The following is an 18,871-nucleotide window of genomic DNA, read 5'->3' on the forward strand; positions in this document are numbered from 1 at the left end:
CCCAAGAGCCTCCACAGCAACAAGATTATATTGCAACCAGAAGATCGAGAAGGGAAATTCGAAAGCCTGCTCGATTTACTGATATTGTGGCATATGCACTTCCTATTATTGAAGATGATATTCCATCCACCTACAAAGAAGCTGTCATGAGTTCAGAGTGCGAGTTGTGGAAGAAATCTATGGATGAGGAGATGAAATCTCTTCATAAAAATGAGACTTGGAATCTGGTTCAGTTACCAAAGGGGAAGAAAGCAATTGGTTGTAAATGGGTGTATGCCAAAAAGATGGAATCTTTGGGAAAAGACAATGTAAGATTCAAAACCAGATTGGTAGCTAAAGGCTATGCTCAGAAGGAAGGCATTGACTACAATGAGGTATTTTCTCCTGTAGTAAAACATTCTTCTATTCGTATTTTGTTGGCTTTGGTTGTGCAGTTTGACCTTGAGTTGGCCCAATTTGATGTCAAGACTGCGTTCTTACATGGTGATTTGGAGCAAGAGATTTATATGTCTCAACCAGAAGGTTTTAAGGTTGCTGGAAAGGAAAATTGGGTTTGCAAATTGGAAAAATCATTGTATGGCTTGAAGCAGTCTCCAAGACAATGGTACAAGCGATTTGATCGATTTATGATCGGGCAGAAGTACATAAGAAGTCACTATGACCATTGTGTATACTTTCGCAAACTACAAGATGGAACCTTCATTTATCTGCTTTTTTATGTTGATGATATGCTTATAGCATGTAAGAGCAAAGTGGAGATTACAAGGTTGAAGACTCAACTAAGTAATGAATTTGAGATGAAGGACTTGGGAGAAGCTCGGAAGATACTAGGTATGGAAATTGAAAGAGATAGAGCGAAGGGCAAGATTAGTCTGTGTCTGAAACAATATTTGAAGAAGGTACTACAACGTTTCAGGATGAATGAAAATTCAAAACCGGTTAGTACACCTCTTGCCTCTCATTTCAAACTTAGCGCTTATATGTCTCATAAAACTGTTGAAGAGAGTCAGTATATGGCTCAAATTCCTTATGCAAATGTTGTTGGTAGTTTGATGTATGCTATGGTGTGTACTAGGCCTGATATTTCACAAGCTGTTAGTATTGTCAGTAGATATATGCATAATCCAGGAAAAGGGCATTGGCAAGCTGTGAAATGGATTCTACGGTATATTCTGGGTACTGTGAATGTTGGTTTATTATTCCAGCAGGATAAAGTTACTGGTCAATGTGTTGTTGGATATGTGGATTCTGATTACGCAGGTGATTTGGACAAGCGTAGGTCCACTACTGGTTTTGTATTCACTATTGCTGGAGGTCCAGTAAGTTGGAGGTCGATTCTGCAATCTACAGTTGCTTTGTCGACTACTGAGGCAGAATACATGGCTGTGACAGAAGCTATAAAGGAAGCCATCTGGCTTCAAGGGTTGCTTGATGACTTATGGGTTCAACAAGACCATGTGGATGTTCATTGCGACAGTCAGAGTGCTATTCATTTAGCAAAGAATCAAGTTCATCATGCACGTACGAAACACATTGATGTGAGGTTCCATTTTGTTCATGAGGTTATTGACGAGGGAGATATTCTTCTTCAGAAGATTGGGACCGCTGACAATCCTGCGGATATGTTAACAAAGCCAGTTTCATTGCACAAGTTTAAGCACTGCTTAGACTTGATTGGCATTTGTAAAATTTGTTGATTGCCCCATGGGGGATTGGGAGACGACTATTAGGAGTTCTACTTAGAGGGTTTGAGTCAAGGTGGAGATTGTTGATTATTGACTCAAACATGTAGTCAAAGTCCAAATCTTTGGGCTACTTTGTGGTAATGGGAGGCAAACAACATTTGTGCCTAATTTGTGCCTAATTTGTGCCTAACTCTTTTGACTTGATGGTATGCCTTTGGCCATTGATGTCTTTGAGAAGCTTTTCTTTGGCTATAAAAGGAGAGCAAGGTGCAGCTCATAAGCATGGAGTAGAGACAAGAGGACAACAAGGAAGAGAGAAAAATAGCAAGAAGCCATTCGGCATAGAGAAGAATTTTCTCAAATTGTCTTGCTTTGTATTTTTGGTTTTCTCTTCCTATTGTAAGTGTAAGAGCTTGGGTTATTCGGGTCTTTGGGAAATTGAGTGATAAACACTATTGTATGTTCTCATTGATTATAGTGGAATACTCCGTCGTCTCCAAACTGGATGTAGGCATTGCCGAACCAGTATAAATCTTGGTGTTCTTGTTGGTGTTGTTTTTTGTTTCTGTTCTGTTTTACTATTCACTTACAGTCGAATGCCGCTTCCGCACAACATTTCAATCTCAGGAACCAAAATGATGTGTAATGCAAATCAGAGACCATTTTGACTAAAAAGCTAATTGAAAAATCGTAGCATTTGAAAACGAATGCCGAAACCGAACCTGGACCGTCCCGATAGTTGGATTTTCAAAGGTTTCGGTATCATACCGAACGAAGATCTCCACAAAACTGGTACGGGACCGGTTTTATTCCCTAAAACCAGTCCCCTATGCGTATGCCAAGGACTCAAATGATATGCTGTGATATGTTCTTCCCTTCTTTTCAAGGTACGTAAGTGTTGCTGTTGCATTTGCATTTGCTCGTTTGTTCTTTTTGTGGACGTTGTTAAGGTCCTAAAGCAAGCCATTCCCTTCGCTCATTTCCGTCGTCGACGTCAGGTGAAGGGCAAGCGCTGGCCTGTCAGTTCAGTTCTGCCAACTTCATCTTGCATTTGCTCAAGAATGTCGAGAACAATGCACAAGTACGCATGCACTTCATCAGTCTCATGTTCACTTTTCGTTTTTGGCTTCAAATAACGCGCGCGACTGGGGATACTTACCATTTTTTATCATTTTTTTCAGCTCAAGGGTTTGGATGTCGAGTTGCTTGTCGTGTCTGACATCGAAGTAGACGAGCAACCAAGCAAAGCCGCCGGACGAGCCAAGCTCACGTCAAGCTCGTTTTGTCTCAAGCTCGGGAAGGCGCGAAGAATCGGCATGAGAAAGCGGAGGTTTGGGGTTGTGAGCCGTGTTGGCAGGAGCATCAAAGACGACTAAAGGTTCCGTACTATGAGGAGGAAATGAGCAAGCTCATGGAGCTTTCGAGAAAGGGAGTGGAGCTGCATGCATGCATGAAGGAATGGAATCGTCCTCAGATGATGAAACAGATGACGAAATAGTTTCGGATGATTAGGAATGGAAGAACCCTCGAGCGTTTCTAGACATCCCGTCAAGGGAGAAGGAGGGCGGTCTGTGACTTGATCAGAAAAAATGGGAGCTGTCTAAGCTTCCAACCATTTGTAGCAGCTAAAGCATGATACGTCTCGGAGTTGTGTGCCTAACAACTGGTCTCTTCATACTCCAGACCTAACTCTTGACTGTATCTTTGTGCAACGGGTTTGTTCCAACCACCAAAAAAGAGAACAATGTGTAAGAAGAGAAAAAATGTGTGCATATATTACTTTCCGAAAGCGATGTGGTTAATATGTCACCCAACCATGGTATAACATTAAAATCGAAATACAATGAAATGATACCACTCATGTAATTCTGCAATCGTCACATCAAAATGTATAATCGTCACACCAAAATGGTACTCGAATAGTGTAAAATTGATGGTCCCAAAACGATGATACAAAACAAACAACCGTCACATCAAAACATACAATCGTCACACCAAAACGTTACTCGAACGCTGTTAAATTGATGGTCCCGAAACGATGACATAACAAACAACCATCACACCAAAATGTACAATCGTATGGTCCCGAGATGATGACATAAAACAAACAACCGTCACACCAAAAACGTACAATTGTCTCATCAAAACGTTACTCGAATACTGTGAAATTGATGGTCCCGAGACGATGACATAAAACAAACCGTCACACTAAAAATGTACAATTATCACACCCAAACGGTACTCAAATACTATGAAACTGATGGTTTCAAAATGTACAATTGTCACACCAAAACGTTACTCAATATTTTATTTACCACTGTTGAGTGAATTTAAATTGTGTTGGACTCTTTGAACGAGTCAAAATGAGACTCGTGACCTCACTTAACAGGAAGAAAAGAAAATTGAGTGACATTTTGACTTGCTACAGACCACGGTCATAACTTGGGAATGTAGTACCCAGGCTAACCGCAGCAGCAAACCTCCATACATTTTCCGATCGTCTCCTCCGCCGAAGCAACTCTGTACCAGTCTCCGCCCATCTTCTGACACCCATTAGGATTTTCTCGTTCCAAGACGAAATGGGTATGTTCGTTTCCTCTACTACTCACTGCTTTCGACTTCATCTTCTCTCGTTTTCTCAGTTACCAAACAGATTTCACAGAAATGTGGCTCTGAAAATGTATTATTTGCTTAAGGATGTCAACTTTTATGGAAAGTGAGGAGAAATAAAATAATCCTTTTGGGAGAGATTTTTTGGGCATTTCAAAGCTTTCTCTTTGATCCATTGACAAAAAAAAAAAATTAATTTAATATTAAATGTGAGAGGGATATGCTTGTTGGTTGCCTAGAATCTTGGTAACAAGACTGACCCACATTTATTTTTTGGGAATATTTGACTCTTAAATTAATGCTAAGTTAATTTCGTTTTTGGTTGGAAATTGGGAGCTGCATTTTATAGCGACCATGGTGTCTTCTCTCCCAAAATGTAGAGAATTGTGGGCAAAAATGGGGGAGAAGAAAGACAAATTTTTTTAGTGACTTTTATTGGGAAATACACAAATAGAACATTTTACAAATTTTCAATTGAAAAGCGAATTTTTTTAATTAAATAGACAATAAATTGGCACTAAAATGTGTTTTATTGCTGGTTTAGTGGTTCTTTAGTAAAAGAGTTTAATTTTTTTACTGAAGATTTGTAAACGGTTATATTTGTGCATATTTTCCTTTTTTATTGGTAATGAGTCATATAAATTATGTTCATTTAAATAATCTGCTCTTAAACTTCTTTTATTTGAGGTGCTCAATTTTCCCACCAAATCATCCTTTTTGCTAGATATGGGACTTTTAACCAAACTTAATTTCATGGAGCATGTGAGTTTTTATTTTCTGTTCAACTTTTGCTTGTTGAAAGAGATTTCTTCTCCACTCCTAACAAGGACCTGCAACTGGTTAGTTATTAAAGATCTTATGTGAATTGAATATTTCCTGCAGAGTTCCAATTCTTACCTATAATGTAGTAACAGACTGAGCTCGTAGTTGGTTATGACCATTTGATGTATTCTGATGTCTCGTTTTTAGTTAAACCACAGTATGATTTCCCTGCACAAGTGATGCTTAAAGTTGAGATGTTGATCATGGTTAATCTGCATTTCTTCCATTTTGACCATCACTTCTGTGATTTAATGTAAATCTAGAATGTGATTGGTCTTATATTCCTCCATAATGCACCACTTGTGCCTTTATAAATCCGGTCGCCTTTTGCAATTCTTCATTGAAGCAAATTAATACTTTGTAGCGAATGCTGAACTGATGCTCGTTTTATTCGTTCCTATGATTACTTGTAATTAGTTTCTTGAACTTGATATGCTTTGTAAGATCCCACATCGCCTGGGGGAGAGGAGGTGATGTGCCTTATATGTACATGCCCACCCTCCCTATAGTGAGACGTGTTTTGGGTGGAAGCCCAAGAACAAATCCTTGAGGGCGTGGCCCAAAGCGGACAATATCTCATTGTGCAGACTGGGATGTGACAATTTGGTATCAGAGCCACTCCCCGGCCAGAAGTGTGCCGACGAGGGCGTCGGGCCCTTAAGAGGGGTGGATTGTAAGATCTCACATTGCCCGGGGGAAAGGAGGTGATGTGCCTTATATGTAGCCCACCTCCCTTATAGTGAGACGCGTTTTGGGTGGAAGCCCAAGAACAAATCCGTGAGGGTGTGGCCCAAAGTGGACAATATCTCACTGTGCAGACTAGGATGTGACATGCTTCATTGGTATCTGAGTGAAATTATAACAGTAAGATAATGAAAACAGCTTAAATAAGCAGTTATGTGATTAATGTAACTTTCTCAGATAAAAGAGGCAAATGGGAGTTTAAATTGTCCTTTGGCCCTCTACCTTAGCTCAAGTTGTATGGGATGGGTGGGGATGAGGGTAGAGATCCTAGGATCAAACCTCCGTGTAATAAAAATGGTGTTGTTTGAATGTTTTCATCAGGAAATCACAAGCACAACCATGGCATTGGATCTGAAAGGATGTCTCCAGCAACAAAACCTCATGGAAAGGATTTATGGGATATGGAGCTTCACGTTCACCATTTGGAAACAGAGGCATACCATGCTGTTCTGAAGGCTTTTAGCGCTCAATCTAATAACCTAACTTGGGTAAATTATTAATTGTTAACCTTTTTTTGGCCTGTAGAAATTCCTAATCATGTTGCTTTTTCCTCGTGTTATTCTGATTTATTTAGCAAATTGGTATTAGCACTCCTAAATAGTGTTATTGTGATTTTTTTTTTCCGGAGTGCTAATAACAATTCCCTTTCCACTCCTTCTTCTGTTATCTTAATGTCCAAAACGTCTTCTATTCTATAGGCACGGGAGGCACTTATGACCGAGCTGCGGAGGGAACTTAATATTACAGATGATGAACATGGACAGCTGCTCATTAAGATTAAGTCAGATCAGTCAATCAAAGTGATAAGGTCCTCATACTTTCTTCCTGTTTAATCAGTAGACTGACACATGTTTTGTGATTGGTATGATAACTCAGATGTCAATGATTTTATTCAGACTTTCTATTTTATTTTTTATGTGTATTTCATGCAGGGAATGGCGGAATGGTGCCCCTTGTGCTCAAGAGTATAGTGAGGATGCTCCTAGATATCCTCCTCAAGTAGTGATCAATGCTGAACCGAGAAAACTGGAGACTTCACATCCTCCTGTTTCAAAGTCTCAGAAATGTGTCTCATACAGTCATTCTTGTAAAGAAACTGCCCCTTCTGCTGCACCAGTGAGTAGAAAGTTTCCAAGCAGAATATTGCTGTTACATTTTTTCTATACAACACTCTTCTGCATATCATGGAATGATATTTAATCTCAGTAATCCTCTTAAAATATATGACAGGATGCCCACACCAAAAACACTAATGGAATGAGAGTCAAACGTGGAAAAAACTTAACTCAAGGAAACAGCCTTGTCGTGAGCTTGAAGGCATGTATTTATTCAATTGCAATGGTGCATACTTGATTATTGTTTGTCTTGTAAATGCAATCTCTCTCTCTCTCTCTCTCTCTCTCTCTCACACACACACACACACACACAGACGAGCTGTCTCTCTGAACAGCTCTCTTTTTTAAGAAGCAAACAAATATGTCCACAATGCACACGAGTCAATGATGCTAAAGTTAGCGGCATATGTGGGAGTTGTGGTTGTAATAAGGGGTGGGGCATTTCATTTTAGAAGGTACAGAGTAGGCTTACCTTTAAGTGTCCATACCCCTAGTGGTTGTATTATTGGTTAAAAATTTGTAAACTGTACTGTCAAGTCAGGTGGATGAGTCTTATTTTCAACTCATTTCTGTCAACAATACCTCTTCCTTTAACTATCTTGGTTTGTATGGGGCTATCATAATTTACTGCTCTTTCTTGATAGTAACAATTGCATATGGTTATCCTAACGTCTTTTATGTTTACATGGGTAAAACTAGTCTGTTGAATTCAACTCGGTGACTTATTTTTTATGTTGTGTTGTTCCGTGGATTTAAATTGTAAGTTATGTTTTTTACCTTAGTATTTCTCCGTTGAATACTCGAATTATAATATATGAGCACAGGAGGTAACTATTGGCAGTAGGCTGTAAGTAAGAAACTAAAATTGTATGCATAATGAACTTAGTAAGTTTTATACAACATGAATTCCTATTTATTAGTTGATATTCTCAGTAGTCGTTTTCCTGATAGACTTCTTGTCCCCCATCCTGTTTTTGTAATTTCTTTTTCTCTTTAATAAAATTGGTTTCCTATAAAGGAAAGTATGTTTTTAGCAGAGTATACCTATAACTAAGATCCATTTATACCCTTGGGTGGGTGTTTCGATTTCCATTTAATCTCTGATTAAGCTAGTATGTAATCACGACAATATTACTTAGTTGTATGTTTTTCTTTAGGCTTAGATTTTCTGATTCTACGACCTACCTGAACCTCAACCATCCTGTACCGAGGACATGTTCGTTTTATCTTTGTTGAGTTTCAGATTTACGTTTGATTCCTTGTGGTCTTTTAAATGATGTTTCTTAAAATATGCATACAGTACCAAGGACAACTTAGCAATGATAAAAGTACCGACCCGGCAATGCTCTCCTCTGAGAAAGGCAGGCAGGCTATGAATATAAGTTGTCATAATCCTCAGCCTCAGGTTCCATCTGGTAGCAGAAGTACTGGACTGGTAAAACCCCAATCGAAGATAGGTTTCCGCGCAGCTGGCTCTGATAATTTCAAGGAAAGTTGTGATTTTATTAGGATTCGTGCTACAGATCAAGTTATTCATCAGGTGAGGGAAAAGTTGTCTTCACATGTTTTCTTAAGTTATCTATTTACTTTTTCCAATGTTTGCTTGAGTTAATTTCAGTATGTAATTTTCAACTGGTTTTGGGTGCTGTATTTAGAGGGGAAGTTGAAAATACGACCTTTGATAAAGAATATGAATAAGTGTAATTTTGCCTAGGTACATTCAACATGATTCTCTGCAGTACTGGACATTGGTAACTTGTGCACCCCAAACTCGGGATATATGAAGTTGTTTTCAGTTGTTCCCTGCAAATGCGTGGATAGACACTTGAAAATAAAAACTTCTCCCCACTTGTATTATGACACTTGGTGTACCAGGATGTGTTCCCGGTACACCTTGAAATCTGTGGAGACTTTTCAGCATATCTGTGTACACTGAAAAATCTCTCATACCATTGTATCAGCATGTCTGTTGCTAAAAGTTTCCATGGAAATGAGGCATGCCTGTCATGTGGTCAGTTGTTCAGTTATAAGGGATCTTAGCCACAGAGAATCTGTGGAGATGCGTTTATAATGCAGCATTCTTCTACAATGGTATTTACACAGGTTTCTTGGTTTGGTGGTCCAGATTATTGGGATGCCTTATTATATACCAAGAAGCAGCTGCTTGTCATGAGTTTGCTTACGTTGCTTGTTTTGCTTCTGGCAGGCTTATAAGCTGCTAAGTCAAGAAAGAGTAGTCCCACTTCATATAGAAAAGGCAAAGCTAATCCTTCGAGTAAGTTTCAGGCCTCATCCTGCAGTTTGTATTCAATTATCTGGTGATTAAGAACTCAACTATTCTTGTTAAACTCTATTGAAAACAATGTTATAAATAATGTTTAATTTGGTTTAGGAGCACGAAAGAGCTATCCTCGACGCACTTGATAAACTGCCTGATGTGTCAGAGATGGGTTAGGACTTCTCTCTTTAATGCTCTCTGCTTTCTCCTTGACTTCTGGAATGTACTCCTAACAAGTGTTTCCGTTTGTAGCCGATTCTCCCAAGCAAATGCAGCACAAGTATCCTCATGAGGAGCTTCCAGGAATGGGACGTGCAATGTTGATACGCAATGACTTGTATGGACAGGCTGGTAGGCTGGCATACTGAGAGTTCTGTTCAAAGTTCAAGCTCTCTCTCAGAGTTAGGATTCCCTTCATTGACATGCAAGCTGATAGTTAATTTGACCTCGTAATTTTGGAGATTTGAAATCATGTAAATACGACATTGTCGCAACATACCTTCGATCATATAGGCTGTCAAAAACGTAGCGCGCAGAAATGGCACTACTTGCTATTTTGCGTAGTCCTAACAGGTAACCAATATGAACTGAACACTTAAGACTTTGATGTTAATTACTCAATAGTGGTATCTTCGTGCATTATCTCAGTTTGTCGTCAAAACTAACTAGTTTTGGGTGTCTAGTTCCAATACAGCTAACTGTGCATCAACAAAAAAAATTTGTGAACATATATCAGCAAAATACCACATATATCAGCAAATTTCGAGTTCATTAACTGTACTCAACCTTCACGCCATATATCATTGGAAAGCCCTTCCATTCGAGTTTCCAGATCTTCAATAGATTCCTCAATCCGCTATTTCTACAAAACGATATCTTCATTTGGCTAGAACATGTCGCTGATGTCAATAATTAAGGTTGTGTATGTTCTAACAAACGGAAGTAGAAGAAAAAATTGTTTCAGATTTTTTAGGTGACAACATCCTAAATTTCTATGTTCCTCCAAAGTTTGATCGTTGTTAGGTGGGTCTTGTGAGATTTGAAGTTGTAAAGGTCATCCGAACGACAGAGAAAAATTCAAAGGAAGCTCAAGGTAGAGTGTTTTTCAAGAAGAGTTTGATGCATGCAGAGAGATTTTTCAGTGGGGGGAACACAAGTCGTGCACCAATTGTAATAATACAAGTGGTCGGAAATTTGGAATAAAAATTTTCAATAAATTGTCCTATGACACTTGGTGTACTGGGTCTTGTTCCTGCCACATTGAATTGAAATGAGAAGGAATTGACGCAGCATGAGCGTAGAGGGTTACAACTGTATGCCCTCGAAGAACCAAGTTTTTTGGAACCCATCAGAGTTTGAAAGAAAAAGATTATTTGATTAATTCAGAATTGATGAATTACATTGGAAGAAAAACAACTCAAAAAGACTATGACCGTAGTTGGGGAAGCTCAGGCGTCTTAGGAAATTAAACAACATGAATTCGAACAGAAATTGAAAAGTTCGAAATTTATTACAAACTTTATTTTGCGGTTTCGGAAGCCTAGATCATGGTTTTTGGACTTAGACATGGCGGGCTCATGGTTTAACCATGAGTCTTATTCTACTCACGATTCTCTTAAAAAACAACATATTAGTGGACATCAAAATAATTTCTTGCTCCCTTATATGTCGCCATATCGATTGAATTCAATAATTCTTAACTTTATTCTTCTTTTCTAAAATTTGAAACATTTTATTTTATTTTATCTTTTTTTCGTTGAAATTGACCCATATTTTATCCATAATCAAAGTAAGGAGCCGGAGACTTGGAGTAAGAAGAACATCATCAACAAAATGGAGATCAAACATTTGAGCTTATGCAGTAGTTTACAATAATTGATGGTCATAAAGGGTGAACTCCTTGTCGCCTTACTAAGCATTGTCATATCGTTATTTGCTGTATCAGTGTTCTATGATCTTGTCAAGGTCTGCGAGAAAGAAGATATGTTCCTTCGTTTTCTCAGAAGATGATATATGTCCCCATGTATTTTGGACTATACTGCATGGAAATTGGACAACAATTGAAAGCTTTTGTGACCATTCAGATTTCAGCATGGCTTTAAGAATGCACTGCGCCAAATTGTGACGACTTTTGAATCGATTGCAACTGGGCTCATGAAATGTATCCTCTCTCCTAATCAATAAATCAATAACGATGATGTAAGACATTATAGTATACAAGAGAGTGACTCTTTTTGCCTAATGCCACTTTTATATAGTCATTACGTATATCGAAAGTGATGTATTTGGACATACGGAATTAACATCTACTAATACATGTGAGTTTTACATGCAAATATAGAGCCAATACTATTAAAATTGTGCTAATATATATGTCAATTTTGTGTATCTAAATAGCATTATATCATCTCAGTTTTTTTTTCTAAATGGAGAAAGATTATGCGACATTAGCTCTTCACAATAGTCGCGTGTGAGGCACCTACCCTCCCCTGAAGAAATGAGGACCATTACACCTAGAAACCCCACCTGTCCATCATTCACCAAATTTATTGATAATGATGAAAGTAAACGGAAAAGATAGAAGCAGGGGAACCATGCCAAGACCCGCAAAGACAAAATGATCAATGAGAACAATAATAAGAACAAAACAAAATGTCACGAGCATGGGTAGAGGTAAAACAATCTAGAACCGTAGACCTCCAGTAGTAAGTATAACTATCTGCCTCAAATGAAGCGAAATCATCTGCAACCATTTCCTTCTCCATATAAGTACGTGTGCACATAAATCGCATTTGATAAAGTCGTCAGAGACAATTCTTCCAATCCACCATAAGAAATCAAGGGATTCCATTAGGAGCCTTAAAAATATAGTGAATAAGGCAGACAATTGTGTTACTTGTAAACTTTACTAAGAAAAACAATCGCTTAGACGTGCATGCATAAAGTTTCTGACCGTTTGACGGTTAGATGTCACTCCATACAAATCAAGGGCGGAAATCGCCCATGCGAAAATGATAGCACATACCTTATTCGTATTTCTGTGTCAAAGTTTTGGCGTATCCTAATTAGTTAGTAAGTAATGTTTTTTATTTTTTCTGCAACATGAACCTTTGATTTGGTTGGATTCAGATCTGTGTCTTCTAGCCATTAATTACATTTATCCAATTAATTATGATGTGTCACCTTTACTTTGTCAATAGTACAATTAAAATAAAATTATGATCACTCCCTGTTTAATTTTAATTCAACGATGAAAGATATAAAAAAGTACAAAATCATGATTTGGCTCGTAGCCCAGGATTGAGGAATAATATATACATAGGCTGCAAAGTCATAGGACAACTTGACAAAATTCCAAGTTGATATGGGGGCCGGCCTTTGATCAATCAATCGTCCTCCTGCCTAACACAATAATTATTAGTTTTAAAAGTTAGCAGCATGGTGTGACTATTTACGAACATGTCGACGGGCATGTTGATGAGGTAACGAGGTTCGAGCAAATGGACCTATGTACTCAGGATTCCACAATCTGTCAAGCGGCATGCACACTATAATAAGATTAGGGCAAAAATTAGTCGCTCAATTTTTTATAAGGAAAACTAATGAAAAAGGCTTGAAAACTTTGAGTTTTAATGATAAGGACAAAATAAATGGTAAAGTAAATAGTACCAGGATTGACTTTTTAGTGTAAAAATGTGGTTTTTCGTTAAAGTGAACAATACCGGGTGCTTTTCGTTAAAGTTCCCTTCTTTATAACCAACCAAAACCAGTTGAACTTGAAAATGTTTCAAATTCAAATCAGGTCAACCTCTCATTTTCATGTAATGAAATTAGACTAATACAAGTGACGGTCCATGTAGGGTGGCGTGGCCAGTGATAATGCTGAAGAATGGGAGGGTTGACTGACAGAAGGAGGATGGTCGCGGTAGCCTCTCTTTTAGTTTGAAGAAATAAATTTTGAGTTTTTTTCACTTTACTGCCTATTAGTTTACCGAGTTTCGCATTTATGTACTATTGCAATATTTTTTGTGCATTACATTCTTGCAGGCAAACTTTTGTTCAGAATCAACTTACATTTTTCTCAAAATAAGAGAAATAATTTCTACACACTTCTTCCTCGTTCTGCATACCCATTTTATTTATGTTTTTTCTTTTTTTCCTTGCTTTATTTGATCCAAAAACCATAAACAAACAAGAGCGGATAAATAAAAAAAATGTGCGTGAAAATCATCTCCCATAAACAAAAACTATGCAAACTTGAGCATAGAAACAAAGGGACGTAGCAATCGGACACTTAAACCTTCGAAGGTTGGTGCCTCTCCTCTAGGTAAAGTGTTCGATCCTTATCCTCCTTGGATTTTTATTCAATTTCTGCTTACTTGGTACTTGTTCTCGTGATGAAAATGCAAGTTTATTTTGGCACGAAATCCTACAATTTCTATACAAGGTTTTAAAAAAAAGCTAAGAGCTAGTCGGGCGGCGGACTGGCGCCTAGCGCCTAAGTGGATTTAGGTAAATTTCTTGTATATCTTATAAATAAGTGCATATTGACACTTACAAAAAAGTATCCAACAAGTCCAAAATTTAAAAACTCATTAAGCATATATGTCATATAACCATAGTAAGGAGTATTGTAGGATGACACATGTACAACAAGTTCACAATTTAAAACAACATAAAATGAAAAATAGGAGGAAAATAAGGAATTGAAGAATTTGAGAAATGGGTAGAGAGACGAAGTGATGACAGCTTGGTTTGGTATTTGTTTGTGAAATTAGAGTAAGAGAGAGCTGCAGGGCACGGGTTAGAACTTAGACTTTAAACAAATTTCAAAAACCCACCCAACCGCCTGTCACCGCCTAGAGCCATCACAATTTTTCCAGCCATTTTGCACGAAATCGCCTCGGTTCCAACCCACCCAGCGCCTAGGCGGCCGCCTAGGCCCTTTTTTAGAACATTGTTTTCTATATGTAGTGATTTGTGGTATAGGGTGTGGTTAGACCTTGGCTTTTTGGTGGCCTAGAGAGAGGGGACGGTGGAGAGAGAAGGAAATGGAAAGAGTGAAGATGAGGGAAGGGGAGAGTTATTCAATGGCAAAATGGTGTCACGTCAAAACAGTCGCTTACACGTGCATGCATACAGTTTCTGAACGTTTAACGGTTAGATGTCTCTCCACACAAATCAACTGCGGGAATCGTCCATGCGATAACGATAGCACATATCTTATTCGTATTTCTCTGTCTAAGTTTTGGCGTACCCTAATTAGTTAATAAGTAATGTTTTTTTATTTTTTTCTGCAACATGAACCTTTGATTTGGTTGTATTCAGATCTGTGTCTTCTAGCCATTAATTAATCTATCCAATTAATTATGATGTGTCACCTTCTTACTTTGTCAATGGTACAATAAAATTATGATCACTCAATGTTTAATTTTAATTCAACGATGAAAGATAAAAAAAGTACAAAATCATGATTTGGCTGGAAGCCCAGGATTGAGTAATAATATATACATAGGCTGCAAAGTCATAGGACCACTTAACAAAATTCCAAGTTGAGATGGGGGCCGGCCTTTAATCAATCAATCGTCCTCCTGCCTAACACAATAATTATTAGTTTCAAAAGTTAGCAGCATGGTGTGACTATTTACGAACATGTCGACGGGCATGTTGATGGGGTAACGTAGTTCGGCAAATGGACCTACGTACTCGGATTGCACAATCTGTCAATCAGCATGCACACTATAATAAGACTAGGGCAAAAAATTAGGTCGCCCCACTCTTTATAACCAACCAAAACCCGTCGAACTTTGGAAAATGTTTCAAATTCGAATCAGGTCACCCTTTCATTTTCATGCAATGAAATTAGACTAATACAAGTGACGGTCCATGTAGGGTGGCGTGGCCAGTGATAATGCAGTAGAATGGGAGGGTTGACGACAGAAGGAGGATGGGTAGCGGTAGCCTCTGTTTTAGTTTGAAGAAATAAATTTTGAGTTTTTTTTTCACTTTACTGCCTATAAGTTTACCGAGTTTCGCATTTATGTACTATTTCAATATTTTTTGTGCATTACATTCTTGCAAGCAAACTTTTGTTCCAAATCAACTTACATTTTTCTCCAAATAAGAGAAATATTTTCTACACACTTCTTCCTCGTTTTGCATACCCAGCTTAGTTATGTTTTTTTTTTTAAAAAAAATTTCCTTTCTTTATTTGATCCAAAAACCATAAACAAACAAGAACGGATAAATAAAAAAATGTGCGTGAAAATAATCTCCCATAAACAAAAACTAAGCAAACTTGAGCATAGAAACAAAGGGACATAGCAATCGGACACTTAAACCTTCGAAGGTTGGTGCCTCTCCTCTAGGTAAAGTGTTCGATCCTTATCCTCCTTGGATTTTTATTCAGTTTCTGCTTACTTAGTACTTGTTCTCGTGATGAAAATGCAAGTTTATTTTGCCACGAAATCCTACAATTTCTATATGTGATTTGTGGTATAGGGTGTCGTTAGACCTTGGTTTTTTGGTGGCCTAGAGAGAGGAGAAGACGGAGAGAGAAGGAAAGGGAAAGAGAGTGAAGAGGAGGGAGGGGGAGAGTGTTATTCAATGGCGAAATGGTGTGTCACATAAAAAAATACAGTTTGATTTTTTATATAAGTGCATCACAACGAAATTCCGAATAGATAATGGTTGTGATAGCTTGACGTGCAACGATTGACGATAGCACAACTTATTCGTCTTGTTTTCAAAGAGACTATCTCTTGCAAAGACATGCCTTTTCCCAAGACCCATAATTTCCCTGTACAAGAGAAACTAGATGCCAGGATACTGACAGTTTACTCAAACAAACAAATCAATGTATACATTTCTTTTCACTAATTAAAGGCTTGTCAACTACACTTACCACCTCAAATCAAGCTAAACAAAAGCTCCAATTAACTTAGTGTCTCAACCACACAAAACAAAGCTTGTAAGTAACTATATTTACATTAACTAGTTAAAAATTTACAGGATTAACTCATACTCTACCAAAGTGTTTGAATCAACCTCAAAGACATGGAACCGATGTACGCAACCAAAAGCCCACCTCCCAACACCCCATCAAGCTTCATACCTCTCCTCGGTAGAACCACAAGTGCCCAAAGCAAGCCGCCAACCAAGAAACCAACGGTCTCCAAGAGGTATGCATCACTCCGGATCAAAACAGGTGACGGAAATTTAGACCAAGCTGAGCCAACAAGCGATAACCCTAATCCAAACAGAGTGTTGAAGATAGGGCCAGCATAACATGCGGAAAAAGCAATTTGAGCTCCTTCTGTTCCACCATTCAAAGCCATTGTCAAATTTGTTATCAAGTCCCCAAGTGAGTTGCCCCAAGCAAGGACTGTCAGCCCTAATATTGAAGGACTCACACCTGATATGTACCCTATAGAAAGTAACAACCCTACCAATTCTTGAGCTGAAAGGTAACTCCAAGTAACACTCATTACAAACCCTGCGGCAAGCCAAGGAAATAAGCACTTTTTTGGTGGGCTTGACTTCTCGGTTGTCAAAAAAGCAACAATCCCAAAAGTGATTCCAAAAATCAAACCGATAATATAGATTGCAAGCTTTGTCTTGAAGCTAAAATTTCCAAATTGATGGTTCCAAAGTGTTGACAAAAGCACTGGTGCTAGTGTCACTGAAGCAACTACATATGGCTTACACCATCTTTCTTCACAAACAACAGGAATGGTCAATCTCCTAGGCAGATAAAGCGGCAGCTCAAGTATGAAAATCAGCGTGCGAAAAAAAACCGATGATCTAAGATTAGGGCAGCATTTCTTGACTTCTACTACTTCAGAACTTCCTTGTGCAGCTCCTTCCTCAGCAGCACTGAGATCTTCCTCTTCAATGCTGCTAAGAATTGGCACAGTCAAGTCACTCTCATTGCTCGAATTACAGCTCAATTCTACACTTTTCTTCCGATGCTTGTGTGAGACGTAAACCACAATCACATAAGCAATATAGAGCGAAGAGAAAGCCATTGCAGCCCACACATCTATTTCCTTGTGAATCAAGATAACACCCAAACATACAATGACCAAAAGGTAGAAGCAAATATCTCTCACAAAGTCCGCTTTGTGAACTCGAATGCGCCTTTTGCGCATTGAAATGCTTAAGATTCCAACCACAGCACACGACACAAAGGAAGCACCGCCCAAAACTGTATTAAGACCAATTTCGCCCGTCCCGCCACCCATAAACGAAACAAGACTGGAAAACACATCAGGAGCTCCATTGCCAAGAGAAAGCAAGGTTACCCCAGCAATTGTAGGGGACAATTTTAACAACCTAGATAAACTATCAAGTGAAGAACAAAAGTACTCAGAAGCTGTGTTCCCCAACACATAGAACAAAACCAGAAGCCAAAGAAACATACAGCAATAACCCAATAGAGGAAAAGTTCCAAAATTGCAGTAGAAAATGTTAAGATAGTTTATATAGCCTTGGGAGACACATGGGTTGTTGGATTTAAGGTAAAAGCACTTTGCTTTGTAGTCATCTAAACTAAGAAAACCCTTGCAATCTAGCGAACCAGAAAATCTGGAAACCCCAGAAGTGCTTATCTCAGAAGTGCTTAGAACCAGAAAATCTGGAGCATAGGAATGTACGACCAAGAAAGCGCATCCCACCAACAGAAACGAGATGTTAAAGAAAGTGATGTAATTTTTGTACTTTGGTAAGAAAACTAAGGTACCCATTAGAGAAATTCAAAATCTAATCTAAAATTAAAAAAAAAAAAAAAAAGTAGAGAAATTGATTGAAATTGAATTTACCTTTATGATTGTGCTCCAGACCAATTGGAGAAGATCATAAAAATCCAAAAACTAGGGCAGAAATTGAGGAAAATATACAAAAAAATAGAAGGGTGGAAATTGAAATGGATGGAGGGTTTTTGAATTTGGTAAAGCTTAAGGTGTTAAGGTTGCAGCTTTTCTTGTGGAGAGAAGCGGAAGAGACAGAGCATTTGTAGCTTCCCTTCTGAGTTTCCACATTGTGGGAATATTTGTCACTTTATCCAATGTACGGCCATAGATCATGGATGCTGCGAGTTGAGGTCACGTGTCGAACGATATTGTCGTTGGGGCCCACAACCGTCCAACAAAAAGCAGTTCCCACGGCATTCAAGCGGTAAAAACTACACGTATGAATTTGGTGGACGTCGGCTATCACGGTGAGTTTAGCATCTGATCTGTTAGAGCCAAGAGAAGAGAACCCACGATATAAAAACTTGTGTCGCCTTGCCAATGTGCTTTACATTTTTCTTACTTTCTTCATTATTTGTTTGTAGATCACATTCTCCTAGATATTTTTGGGTTCACTGATCTTTATAAGTCATTCGTTCCTCTTAAAAATAGATTTTCTTGCATCACCAATTTATCATGCAACGATTATTAATTTATTGAATGGATAACAACAAGAAAGTCTCATTTCAATAAGTATGAGATCGGTTGTATAAATTTAAAACGTCATTGAACTCAGTTTTACATCAATTTTATTAGATGGATAATACAATTTTTTCAATACATGACCAAATTTACAAATATTTTTGGAAAGTAATTTTCACACACATT

General features: G+C 38.2%; 2 protein-coding genes across 2 annotated transcripts; one reads left to right on the forward strand and one right to left on the reverse strand.

Annotated features, from left to right (window-relative positions):
- Positions 1-4,068: 4,068 nt before the first annotated feature.
- LOC126600098 (protein EMSY-LIKE 4-like) lies at positions 4,069-9,896 on the forward strand. The gene is made up of 9 exons (XM_050266638.1): positions 4,069-4,268; positions 6,183-6,349; positions 6,560-6,669; positions 6,794-6,977; positions 7,092-7,178; positions 8,277-8,516; positions 9,183-9,251; positions 9,369-9,426; positions 9,507-9,896. The coding sequence occupies exons 1-9, from the start codon at positions 4,265-4,267 to the stop codon at positions 9,620-9,622; spliced, it is 1,035 nt and encodes a 344-aa protein (XP_050122595.1). The 5' UTR covers positions 4,069-4,264; the 3' UTR covers positions 9,623-9,896.
- A 6,134-nt stretch (positions 9,897-16,030) lies between these two features.
- LOC126600100 (cation/calcium exchanger 2-like) lies at positions 16,031-18,286 on the reverse strand. The gene is made up of 2 exons (XM_050266639.1): positions 16,173-18,286; positions 16,031-16,112 (listed from the first exon to the last, which is right to left on the reverse strand). Exon 1 carries the CDS (start codon positions 17,996-17,998, stop codon positions 16,280-16,282), a length of 1,719 nt encoding a protein of 572 aa, XP_050122596.1. The 5' UTR covers positions 17,999-18,286; the 3' UTR covers positions 16,031-16,112; positions 16,173-16,279.
- Positions 18,287-18,871: the final 585 nt, after the last annotated feature.

This window comes from Malus sylvestris, chromosome 14 (assembly GCF_916048215.2).
Source record: "Malus sylvestris chromosome 14, drMalSylv7.2, whole genome shotgun sequence".
Lineage (NCBI taxonomy): Eukaryota > Viridiplantae > Streptophyta > Magnoliopsida > Rosales > Rosaceae > Malus > Malus sylvestris.

What these genes read in the sequence shown, in the direction of transcription:
- LOC126600100 (XM_050266639.1), bottom strand. Translation starts at nt 17,998, where the DNA reads ATGGGTACCTTAGTTTTCTTACCAAAGTACAAAAATTACATCACTTTC.
- LOC126600098 (XM_050266638.1), top strand. An exon ending in CTGCCCCTTCTGCTGCACCA is followed by an intron (nt 6,978 to 7,091) that starts GTGAGTAGAAAG and finishes AATATATGACAG; the next exon opens with GATGCCCACACCAAAAACAC. An exon ending in GCCTGATGTGTCAGAGATGG is followed by an intron (nt 9,427 to 9,506) that starts GTTAGGACTTCT and finishes TTCCGTTTGTAG; the next exon opens with CCGATTCTCCCAAGCAAATG.